The 13,627-nt window shown below is 39.2% G+C and overlaps 1 protein-coding gene across 1 annotated transcript in view; it reads right to left on the bottom strand.

Moving 5' to 3' along the window:
- LOC127579359 (ABC transporter B family member 1-like) overlaps positions 1 to 13,627 on the bottom strand; it is a 116,046-nt gene that overhangs the window by 17,699 nt on the left and 84,720 nt on the right. Inside the window, exon 18 of the mRNA XM_052032100.1 lies at positions 10,424 to 10,540. Within this exon, the coding sequence (XP_051888060.1) occupies positions 10,424 to 10,540 (117 nt within the window). The remainder of the gene's footprint in view (positions 1 to 10,423; positions 10,541 to 13,627) is intronic.

Below are 13,627 nucleotides of genomic sequence, written 5' to 3'. Positions count from 1 at the left end.
AAATTCAAATTCCAGATAACTTGCTCTGTAATCTTTATTTCTAGGCTTTAAAAGTCAGTTAGTAAAAAAAAACATAGCAATTCCATTAGAATGTTTTAATATTCCATAAACAGTGAGCAAGATTACATGAAGCTAATCTCTCCTGATTCCTTTTCATTAGTGTTGGTAATTTTTGAATTAGAAATTTATCTCCTCTCACACAATACAAATTTACTTTAATTTAACAAATGTGTTTGCTGATCCAAATATGAATTTTACTATACATTTTAGTAACCTATTGGATCAAACAAATAGAAATAACAGCCAGACTATCAGCTGTACATTGAATCTATATTTTCTGTTGGAAGTTTTGAAGTTTGTTCAGTTAGTTTGTGGCAGACTGACCTTCCACACAAATGTCAGACTGACCTTCCACACTTGCATGCAAAGTCATGGCTTACCATCAAATGTCAGTGTGTTTCAAAATACAATCCAATTTATATTAAAAATTGCATGTGCCATTCCTAGTAAGAAGTAACCCATTCCTAACCAATAAAGTTTTCCATTAAAGAGCAGCTCAATGATAATAACCTTAGCAGGTGCCAGAATGCCATCCAGGATGTACTTGTGTTGCATGTGTAGTAATATAATATGGCAACACATCAAATTAAACTTGAGGAACTTTTCTTGCTGCTTTGTAGTGCAGACCCACAAAGTGCTATTAGGTTACACATTCAACCTTCTCCCACCATTTGAGAACGGAAGAACGTGTAATGCTAATTAATATTTATGAAAAGCATCCCCAAGGTACTTTACAAATTGATTTCCTCAGTGACTTGACAATATTTTAATCACTAAGATAATGAGCCTAAAGGTAAAACAGGTAGCAACAGGGCAACAGCTGTGTGAGGCAAGAGTGTTCACCCATAAGGTTTTTAAAGGAGGAGGGCAGTGGCGGGTGGGTGTTGATCAGGGCAGTGAAGGAATAAGAGAAGTGCCTATAGAGCTCATCAGACTGTAAAGCATCCAAAAAACAAAGACGTTAACATTCTGAATTTTCCAACATTTGCAGATGTGAACTGACCAGCTATCAACAATTGTGTTATTCAATATATCCCTTTCTCAGTCAATGCAAAAGCCAACTTTGAATCCTCTTTAGTTGAAGGTCTAGGACATAATTCTAAACATTTTATGCCAAAGTCAAAGACTACTGTTGATACTGATTTGCACAAAAAAGACATTTAATCTGAACGAAGCTTAAAATAGCCCCAACATTAATGCGCGTTTTTAACAGCCCTTAAATTTACTCAGTCCATGTATAATTTTACAACCTTTTTAAAAGACACCTGTAATCTGAGGATTCTTGTGTCTTGGTTACAAAAGCTAAGAATTACTACCCAAACATACTGTCATCTTAATTTATTTTGCAAGTAATTTTGCCATGAACAATACTACAACCAGGGAGCTATGCCAGCTTTTATGAAGCTCATACCTATCAAAGATTTGTTCAATAACTTTAGAGAAAAAAAAATCAGTCTTAGAAAAACTTCCAACCATGGGAAACAGTGTTTATACCAGTAACAGCTACTGTACATCTTTCCAATTGTTTTGGAGCCTTTCCCCACAATTATAATTATGCATGGCGAAAAATTCAAGAGTAGCTTGCACTATTCAAAAAATTCTAAAGCATAGAAGGATTCAATTGCTGCTAGCATAAATCAAGATTTAATATTTACATCCACAATCATTCACCCCCAAGTTTTGTTTATTAAACATTTATACCTCAAAGACTGAGGCAAGCATTATTCACTTATACCATTTATTCTTCAATACAGTCAATATGAATAATTATGTCTCGATGCCATTATTTTGGATTAAAATAAACTTATTTTAGTACATACCGTAACAGCGATTAAAGGGAAAAATGCAACAAAGATGATGCAAACAGACGTAATACAAGAACACCACAAATCGAAAGGAATGATCAATTAGCTTAAATTAAGATCAAGGGTAGTTTTACTTGATTTTATGTATTTTTGGCTCACAGAAAATGTCATGGCAAATAACGAGCAACTATTTCACGTCAGTGATGCCTGATGGTGTGCTGGTGAATGGTGAAGAATAACTATAATACAAATCACTGCTGTTTTAGCTTATTTTCCAGTGAAGCTATGTGAATAAAATTGTGAGTACTTCACATACTATTTAAATTTGCTCAATCAGATCTACACAAGCCTGAAAATAGAATTACAAATAACAATTCCAAAAAATACTATGTACATCTAATTATCCAGAGAGGTCAATAACCAATATATTGACTGATAATATTCTGAACAAGTTCATTATTAGTAATTTTAGTGGTCCTGTGAAGCAGTACCATCTTGCAGCACTGCTCTGGAATTTGCTGAACCTGACTCAGAAATGAAATGGTGCAAGAACCTTGAAGCAGGAAATCACGTCATTTGTGTTTAATAGCAGCTGGAGCATAACTCCACTGCAGAATCAAACCTGATTTCGGAAGTGTTCAGCGGGTCATGTGGACCTTCCAGCAATTTTTTTTTCTAAATATCTGGAGTGTGAAGATGTTTTTTTTAAACTCTAAAAACAATAAAAAATTTACAGCAGAAAAGGAAGCTTTTGTATGCCCCTAGGACCATGAACTTGGAACACTGTGAATGTCTGGAGTTCCAGGAAAGAGAATTCCAACAGCAAGACAGGATTTACAATATACCGGTCAAGTTCCAGTATATTGTAAATTTGGAGAAGGAAATGGAACTAGCGAGTTCAGGGGAAGGAACAGTGATATCCTGGAGCACATCACCATTAAGATGGAGGAGGTGTCGAAGATCTTGAAACAAAGGTGGATAACTCCCCAGAGTCTGACCAGGTGTATCCTCGTATGGGAAGGGAAGAGATGGTTGGCACCCAGCAGAGAGTTTTGCATCTTTGTTAGATGGAGGTAAGGTACCAGAAGACTGGAGAATAGCTAATGTTGTACCTTTATTTAAAAGATACAGGGAACTACAGGCCATTGAACCTACATCAGTGGAGGGAAAGTTATCAGAAGGGATTCTGAGAGACAGGGTTTATTTGCATTTGGAATGGCAAGGCCTGATTAGGGATAGTCAGCATGGCTTTGTGCGTGGGAAAAATCACTTCTCACAAATTTGATTATGTTTTTTTGAAGACATGACTGAGAGGATTGACGAGGGCAAGGTAGCAGAAACTGTTTACATGGACTACAGCAAAGCCTTTGACAAGATCTTGCATAGTAGACTGATCCAGAAGGTTAGAGCACATCAGATCCAGGGTGAGCAAGCCAATTAGTTACAGAAATGGCTTGGTGGTAGGAGGCAGAGGGTGGTAGTGGAGGGTTGTTTTTCAAATTGGAGGCTTGTGATCAGTGGTGTGCCACAGAGATTGGCGCTGGATCCTCTGCTGTTTGCCATATTATATTAGTGATTTGGGTGAGAATGTAGGTGGCGAGGTTTGCAGATGACACCAAAATTGGTTCTATAATGGACAGTGAAGGTTGTCCAAGTTACAACAAGATATTGATCAACTGGGAAAGCGCGCAAAGGAATGGCAGCTGCATTTTAACTCAGACAGGTGCAAAGTGGGAAGTTAAACAATGGCAGAATCCTGGGGAACATTGTTGAATAGAGGCACCTTGGGGTACAGGTACATAGTTCCCTGAAAGTGGCAACACAAATAGCATGGTGCAAATATATGGCTTGCTTGCCTTTATCAGCTGAAGCACTGAGTAGAACAGTTGGGATGTCATGTTACAATTGTAAAAAACATTGGTTAGGTCGCACTAAGAGTATTGTGCGCAGTTCTAGAGAGGTGTAATTAAGATAGAGGGGACAGAAAAGATTCACAAGGATGTTGTCTGGATTGGAGAGCTTGAATAGGCTGGGTTTGTCTTCCCAAGAGAGAAAGTGGCTGAGAGGTGACAGAGGTACAAAAAATTATGAAAAGCATACATAAGATAGAAGGCCACTCTACAACTTGGAGAGTGCATATGTTTAAGATGAGAGAGAGGAGGTTTAAAGGGGATCTGAGGGGTAAATTTTTCACACAAAGCGTAGTTGGTATCTGGAATGAGCTGCCAGGTGGTGGAGGAGGCAGGAACGGTAATAACATTTAAGGCATTTGGACAAGCACTTTAATGAACAGGGCATAGAGATATACGGAAGGTATACGCAGGGATCAGTATAGATAGCATGATAGTTGCATAAATGCGGTGGGCCAAAAGGGCCTGCTTCTGTGCTGTACAACTCTGACTCCAAATGCATCCAAGCCGAAACAAAAGTAGCACACTTAGAGATTTCACATAATTGCATTAGTTAATGCTTGAGAAATGTAATTACCAAAATAATTAGTAAGAAAGGAGTAATAAATTGGAACTCAATTATCCATTAACCTTTTTAAAGTGCTGCTTTGTGAATTTGCCTGTTATATAATGTGATGGGGAATAAGTAATGCTGCAAGCTCTGCTGCTTGACCAAGTACGTGTTCAATTTCCAGATCCAGTTTTTAAATACCTGTTATTTAAAACAGGTATTTTAAACAGTCAATGACGGCAAAAAATTGAATGATTATATTTAATGTCTACTATAACTGATAAGAAATACATACAGGTTTAGTACAGATATCCAGTCTCAGGTTCAGATAATTAACTGACTGAGCTCTGCTCCAGTCACAGAACCCTAAAATTGCATTATGGTTTGGAAGTTCATTTACTGGTAACCATTATATATAACTATTATATAAGCTTTATTTTACTTTTGTCCTCACAATGTAATAAAATGATATAATCCTTGGGACTATTACAAATACATCTTCTCACATTAACTACTGTAAATTTAGGATAGACCTGTTTAATTCAAAGCTTTTTAAAGTGGTAGATTAAAAGACAATATATTGAATTTGCCAGACAACTGAAAATCATACAAATCATAATAAATCTGTTACAATAATGACAATACAGGAAATTTATGACATGCTTTTTTTTAAATTCCTGCAAGGAAGTTTGGGACCTACTTCTCCTTATGATAACCACCACAAAAGGCATGGATTTCACTGAGCATTTCTGAGAATTGAAATGACGAGTTAACCACTGCTCGATTTAAAAATTAAGGAGGGAGATTCTGATTGAAGACATTTACCATGGAATATGGGCAGCATCAGTATTACCTTGACCAGCAGCTTGGTTTATCATTCTTTTGTGCATTTTACCCCGTAGAACATTGAAAGGCTGTATAGTTGGAGCAGGTTGAAGTCCTTTCCTGCCTTGCACTGAAGATTTCTTAAACTACAAAACCAGATCAGCCTGCTACAGATTGTGTAAAAAATTATTTGTAAGGTGGTGGGGTGGGGGTTTATTAATGGAGTGAAGAAAAATTTTATATACTAGCAAAGGCTATCAGGACTGAATGAACAGGTTCGAACAGATCCATATTTTCTTATATGGACCCAGATGATGAAACCTGAGAACTTATGGGTTTGGTCAAATCCTTCCTAGAACTGGGGTGACTTGCAATCTTAAAAAAAAATCAACCTCAACTTAATGAATGACCAAAGAATGAACTCCTTTCCAACTGTGGTTCCTCACAATTCCAGCACTATTGGCTATATCATCTACTTTCTTATAAAAGACAATTCAAAACCAAGTTATCACAGCCAGGTACCAGCTACTGCATCCAGCTGGACACATCCTAATAACACCTGTGCAAGACAGATTATAATATGCCACTGAAGAAATCTTGCATAAAATCTTAGGGAATTTTTTTTACTGAAGCTTGTTCTTGTGCTCACAGGAGCTATAATGGCAGATGCATTTGTAGTAATAGATTAAGTTTCCTTTGTTATGCATCAGTACTGATTAGGAGAAGCTTGATTAATGCCATGCTGCTGCCAGCTTTGGCAAATGGTTACAGATGAGTAGCAATATGACAACATGCTGAACAAGTACTTAATGCTTTCATCACTTTTTCAGCCGTAATGCTGGGCAGTTATCAAATTCTTATGTCACTGAAAGTGGAAAGAGATTGAATTCCACTAGATTTCCTTCTCTTAGTTCCCAAAAAATACAACTTTGCCAGGGATGCTTTTCTTAATTTTTCTTTAATTTTTTCTTTAGAGTACTCCTCCCTGATTTCAGTTTTATTTTTCTGACCTGCAGCTGGATATACAGTCCATTGATAACTGTACCCTTATAATTTGGAAAATTTAATTACAACTATTTTATTTAGGATAAGTAAATAACACAACTATTTTCATAAAATATATTGTTAAAATAGATGATGCACTGTTACCTGCACCTTTATTCCCTCTGCTCCTATTGAACTTTGCTTAGCTTTTGGTAAATGATATAACTATCACATCTCTAATCTTCTCCTGCATCTCAGGTTCTTAGTCTTTTCTCTTGTTAATCCCCTCCCTCTACACAACTTTTGCCTTCAGCAGCCTGGCTCTAAACTTTTGAACAATATCACTGAAGGGTTATAGAACAGGAAGCAGACATTTTGTCCAGCAAGTCCATACCAGCTCTATGCATGAGCAATCCTGTTAGTCACACTCCCTGCACTATTTTTCCCCCCTTTCAAGTACTTATCCAGTTTTTTTTTGGAACACCACAATTCTGTATATCCAGCTGCAGGTCAATCTGCCACTAAAAGTCAGTGGCAGCACATTGCAGATCTGAAACAGTCACTGTGTTTAAAATGTTTTTCCTTATGCTACTTTTACCAGTTACTTCCATTTTGTGGCATCTGGTTCTTGAATTTTCCAACTACTCGATTTAGACCCTTCATTATTACTTAGAATCCTCCATCAGATCCACTTCTCTCTTCCAAGGGTAATAGCCACAGATTGTCCAGTGTATCCACATAGCCACTGTCCCTCATTGCTGAAATCATTCTAGTAATTTTTTTCTGCTTCTCCAAGGCCTACATATTTTTCATAAAGTATAGCGCCTAGAACTGGACACAATACTTCCATTGTGGGTGAACCATAAAGATTCACCCAACCTTCTTGCTCTTGTACTCGATGCCTTTACTTGTAATGCCCATGATCCTGTTTCCCTCACCACTTTCTCAAAGTACCTTGCCACTTTCAATAACTTATATACACATATCCCCATAATCAGTATTCCTTGCTACTTTTTAGGAACTACTATCATTCCAACCAAACTCCTCACCAAACTCCGAGACCAGGGACAACATCTCCCTTTGCAACTGGATCCTTGACTTTCTGACCAACAGACTGCAATCTGTAAGGATAGGCAGCAATACCTCCATTACGATTATTCTCAACACTGGTGCCCCACAAGACTGTGGCCTCAGCCCCCTACTCTACTCCCTATACACTCATGACTGCATAGCCAGATTCTGCTCTAACTCCATCTACAAGTTTGCAGATGATACCTCCGTAGTGGGCCGGATCTCAAATAACAATGAGTCAGAGTACAGCAAGGAGATAGAGAGCTTAGTAATATGGTGTCATGACAACAACCTTTCCCTCAATGTCAACAAAACAAAAGAGCTGGTCATTTACTTCAGGAAGGGGGGCAGTGCACATGCTCCTGTCTACAGCAACGGTGCTGAGGTCGAGAGGGTTGAGAGCTTCAGGTTCCTCGGAGTCAACATCATCAAAAGCCTGCCTAGGTCCAACCACATAGACACCACAGCCAAGGAAGCTCACCAGCACCTCTACTTCCTCAGGAGACTGAAGAAATCTGGCACATCTCCTTCGACAATCACCAATTTTTAATCGATGCACCATAGGAAGCATCCTATCTGGATGCATCATGGCTTGGTATAACTGCTCTGCTCGTGACCGCAGGAAACTGCAGAGTTGTGGACACAACTCAGCACATCACGGAAACCAGCCTCCCCTCCATGGACTCTGTCTATACTACTCGCTGCCTCAGTAAAGCAGCCAGCATAATCTAAGACCCCACCCACCTCCATACATTCTCTTCTCCGCCCCCCCCCCCCCCCAACCTTATCAGGTAGAAGTTACAAAAACCTGAAAGCACGTACACCAGGCTCAAGGACAGCTTCTATCCTATTGTTATAAGACTATTGAACAGTTCTCTAGTACAAGATAGACTCTTGTCTACACACTCTACCTCGTATGACCTTGCACCTTATTGTCCACCTCCACTGCACCTTCTCTGTAGCTGTCATATTCTATTCTGCATTCTGTATTGTTTTCACTACCTCAATGCACTGTGTAATGAATTGATCTGTATGAACAGTATGCAAGACAAGTTTTTCCACTGTACTTTAGTACAAGTGACAATAATAAACCAAATCCAATTTTAGAATTGTCCCCTCTCATTCATTTCACTGTTCCTTACCCTTCCTGAGAAAATTGAATTTTTTTCACTTTCTATATTAAATTGTATATGCCACATGTCCATTTAATCCACCAGCCTATATCTTCTTGACGTCTAGTAATAACTTCTTAGCAATTCATTTAATTTCCAACTTTTGAACCAGCTGCATGAGGAAATTGTGGTCCATTGATCCTAATACAAGTCATTAATATATTAAGAAAAGCAACAGTCCCAGAATGACCTCTGGGGAACATCACTGTATGCTTCTCTAGTCTGAGAAGCACTCGTTCATGCCTACTCTCCATTTCCCAATATTTGGCTACTGCCCCTTCAATTCCATGGGCTTCAAGCCAAATGACACCCATTAAGCAGTACATCAAACACCTTTTGAAAGTCCAAATGCACCACAGCAACTGCACGTCCCTCATGGATCATCCCAGTTTTACCTCAAAACATCCATTAAGTTAGTTAAACATGATTTGCTGGCCTCGCTAATCAATCCACAATCAAGGAGACCGCCAACTCTGTCCCAGAGTGTCATTTAAAACTTCACCAATTCCAAACAATTCATTTCTTTAATCAAAGTTTTAGATTATACAAATTAACAGGAACAAGCCATTAAACCCCTTGAGCTTGCTCCACATTCAATAACATTATGGCTGATCCAATTTCAACCTCAACTCCACATTCCTTCTATCTCCAGAAACCTTTCATCCTCTTGCTTATCAAGAAATACCTAAGACTGTTTTAAAAACATCCAAATATTATTTTGCTTAAGGTTCCAAAGTCCCACAAATCTCTGGGAGGAAGTTTTGCTTCATCCCTTACTTAAATGAGCAACCACTTATTTTTAAACACGGACCTTTAGTTTGGGGTTCTCCCAGCAAAGGAAACATCCTCTCTATCCACCCTGTCAAGACCTTTCAGGATCTAAAGTCCCTTCTCACTCTTCCAAACCACAGCAGATACTAACCTAGAATATCCAACCTTTTCTTATAAAATAACCTGTCCCTTCCACATTCTGATTAACCTTCTCTGAAGTGTTTCCAACAAATCAACTGCATTTAAAAAGTAGACCAATGCTTTTCACCATATTCCAGATTTGTTCTCACTAATGCTCTATGTAACTGAAGCATAAACTCCCTACATTTGTTTTCAATTTCCCTGGTAATAAATGATAACATTGTTAGCTTTCCTAATTACTTGCTATACTTAGAAACTAGTTTTTTATCAACCATGCACAAAGATACCCAGATTCTTTATAATCTATTTATATGCTTCTTTTCTATTTTTTTCATGTCAAAATGGACAATTTCACATTTTCCCAGATAATCCTCCTTTTGTCAGATCTTTCTATACACAGTCACTTGATCTATTTGTATCCCTTCACAACATGTGTTAAAGATAACTGACATTTGTTGTGGATCACCAAAAAGGAATTTTCTATTGATGCACAGGCAAGAGGACTAAATGCTAATTGCAGACAATGGCAGCACCAATGTTTGTGCATTAATCAGGTTTGACCATAATTCCAAAATAAGCTTTTGATCAGGTCCAGCAAGATTCCACTCCAGATTCAAATGACTTAAATGTGCAAGACATGCACAATAAAAATTCTGACTGATGCAATGGTTTAATGGCCCACAACATTTGAATGGAACTAAATTTGTCCAAATGTGTATGTTGATCCATTAATGTCAAGTCCTAAAATTATTTCAGAGCAGACAAACAACAGAAATTGCTCAGTAATATTTCACACATCTGCAAATAAAGACATGACTGATGTAAAAATATTACAACTGTGGATAGTTTACAGTACAGGTCCTCCCCAGGTTATGACAGAGTTCTGTTCCTGTGGACTGTTCGTAACCCAGACAGCCCTGCAGCAGCCAGCAAATCCATCCCCCCGCTCTCCCAAACACTCATGTACAGCCCATGCATACAAACAAGTCAGGCATTCGTAAGCTGGGGATGACCTGCATCAGAATACCACAGTTGTCTTAGAGTAGCTTTCTACTATGAAATTAAAAACATTAGCAGTTTAACTGTACTAAATCTAAGATTTTTCTTTGCTTTTATTACTGTACCAAGTCTAACCTCATCAAGTAGCAGCAACACGGGATCCATAATAAGAGCCCTGGCGATAGCGATCCTCTGCTTCTGGCCTCCTGAGAGTCTGATTCCACGTTCTCCTACTATCGTGTCATAACCATTCTAGAAGGAAAATAAATCAAAAATGATTGTTGTTACCTGCTGCAAACTTTAGTATTTATGAGCAAGTAACAGAACAGGAAAAACAGCATTACACATACAGTACACAAAGCTTTTTGCTGGTAGTAGCAAACAACAATTCTCAACACTTGTGCTGCTAAACCAACACAGACCTGGACTGAGCCTAGTGCACTTTTCATGGTTTATAATTCCTCATATTTAATCAAAAACATCTCTTTTGAAATTTCGGATGTGTAAAACTCAGGTATGTTCCTGCCAAGCAATCTAAAAAACAATTCTAAAGTGCAACACTATCAGCCAACTTATCCGAGAATTCAGCTGGGGCCTGCTGTACTTCCTGCCCTCAGCTCCGGCAAGGTTGGGGGTTGCAATGTAGTAATGAAGAAAAGATACTTTATCCACAGGCATTGGAAGGAGGTGGTTGTGTCCAATACTCTTAAGCTACACCAAAAATACATTCATGAGATAAGAAGATGGGACTTGTGGCATGGGGAGAGGGCCAGGGAAAGGGTATTGGAAAGAGAATCTACTGTGTTGGACTGATTTGACTGCTTTAGTACTTTTACCCCCAGGATAACTAAACTTAATTTTCCTCATAAAATTTTCAAATATATAATACATGACAGTCATATGTCACTATTCACAGCATAAGGCATATTGCACCAACGACATACAATATTTATATTACGTCAGCATGCGGTCCACTTTTCTTTCACATACATTCCATTAGAGACAAGTCTGAGAAGTTTTTAAAAAAAATACACACACACACACACACACACAGTTACCAATCCCTCAATATGCAACATCCAGAGGGCCGTACACTGTGGTCATTCAGTAAAAAAGCATGTCCCTCAGCACATAGTCCTGCACCTTGGGAAGTGCCAGCCTTCAATTGGAAGGCAATGCAAATTTTCAAGAAAACCAACGAATATTGCCGACTTGATAATCTTTCAGCAAATGTTAACACTGGACTGTATAACTGACGTCTGAGTGAAGCAGTTACTACCAATTGTGGATTCTCTCACCAAAATCCATATTGAAGAGTACATCTCTTATGTACTTCAGCAACATTCCAAAAAAGGCTTCTCCTGGTTCAAGCTGACTGAGCAAGTCTCCATTATCCCACACATAGGCAATCCTATTCCTTACTAGTGCAGAGATCTTCCTGCCAGGTACAGCACAAGTCTATTCCGGGCAAACCATCATCCCCAGAGCCAGCTTGACTCAATTGTTGGTGACATTAGACAGTATATTGTAATCCACATTAAACTATCAGATGGGTTGCAAATTTTGCATCTCTTTGCTCCTCCTCCTCCTCATTTTGATACGAGGGTGATGCCCTTCAAGGATTCTCAACAATTTCCAGTTAGAAATATTATGCTGTACACTTCCAGCAGGTCTGGACCAATTCAGTCCCATAGAGCCAAGTATAACTCAGCTGTCAGTTTTATTTGTCCTGAAAGAATGGATGAACCTAGTCAGTTCATCGAGTTAATGAGTCCTGAAGAGTGTGGTCCTTATGGAAAGCAGAAAAGGGAAGAAGACATGAATGGTGATAGGATTGCATTGAAGTTGGGACCACTCTCTTCAAGACTCCCTGGTCTGCTCATCTCTCCCCATGCCCTGGCACTTACCCCTGCAAACGAGGAGGTATAACGTCTGTCCCTTCACCTCCCCTATCTAAACAGCCCTCCCAGATGAAGCAGAAGTTCACCTGAATCTCTTCAAAGCTGGTCTACTGCATTCAGTGCTTGTTACATGGCCTCCTCTACACTGGTGGAACCAAGTGTAGGTTTGGCAACAGTTTTGATGAACACTTGCACTCTGTCCACAACGGTTATCTCAAGCTTCCAGTTGCACATCACTTCAAATTTTCCTTCCCATTCCCAGAACAACCAGTCTGTCCTTGGCCTCCTCCATTGTGATGGAGAGGCCAAATGCAGACTGGAAGAACAACATCTCATACTCCACTTCGGTAGCATAAAACCCAATGGTAGGAGTATTGAATTTTTCAATTTCAGGTAACCCACATCCCCAGTGCTCTCCTCCCACTAACACTCACCTGTCCAGTATTCTTTCTCCCTCTGTTCATCCCTTCCATTCCCTCACCCCACTTGGTTCCATCTGCCCATCATCCCCTCCCTACCTGGTCCACCTCTCAGCCTTTGCCCACCCACCCTCCCCCGTCAGGTTCCATCCACCCATCATCCCCTCACCATCTGGTTTCCCCTACACCTACCAGCCTCTATTCCACCCCTACACATCACAATATACTGACAATCTTTCCTGTTCCCTCTGTCCTGATGCAGCGTCTTGACCCAAAACATAGTCTTACAACTTTTGCCTCCACAGATGCTGCTTGACCTACTGAGTTCTTCCATTTTAATTTTCATTCCAGGTTCAAGCATCTGCTGTGTCTTTTGTCTTCAAAGAGTGAGGCTTGCTGGCACTTTACTTCTTGGAGATCTTCATTGACATTCACCCCCACTGACTACAACATGATCCAACCCTGGATGCTATTTTGGAGTTGATGCATTTCTGTCTGATAGGCTTTCATTTTCTGAACATCCATGAGGATGAGGAACACCTTGACTGCACTGAGGAATCAAATGGGGATATCGATCCTTTATAAGTTCTTTAACATATTCTAGGGTCAAGGGTTTCATGTCCAACTTTCATAGCCCCCGTCAGCCTTCTGGTCTTTCTTTACGTGAGAGTCAGCCAACAGGAGGTCAGCATGAGATGAATGAATCTATGAATGTTTCAGCACAAGTTTTTCTGAGACCAGGAGGACCCATCTTATCAGGTGTATCATTGCCATACTTCTTCTGCAGGGCTACTTAAGATATTACATTGCTTGGCATATTTTATTGATTCAATCAGGAATCTGGAAGTGATATTCAATTTGCTGTTGGCTCTGTCAGATCAACCAGCCACAATGATGCAATTGAAATTTCTTTATTACAATTAGGATGCTTTAATCCTTCAAACCTCCAACCTCAAAGTTACTTGGACCTCAATTTTCTAGATTTTCCTTTTTAGTAGAGTGTTAATTAAGTGGGTAAA

The sequence above is a fragment of the Pristis pectinata genome, chromosome 17, assembly GCF_009764475.1.
Source record: "Pristis pectinata isolate sPriPec2 chromosome 17, sPriPec2.1.pri, whole genome shotgun sequence".
Classification (NCBI taxonomy): Eukaryota; Metazoa; Chordata; class Chondrichthyes; order Rhinopristiformes; family Pristidae; genus Pristis; species Pristis pectinata.
The sequence above is the reverse complement of the archived record's forward strand: the minus strand, read 5'-3'. Positions and strand labels throughout refer to the sequence as shown.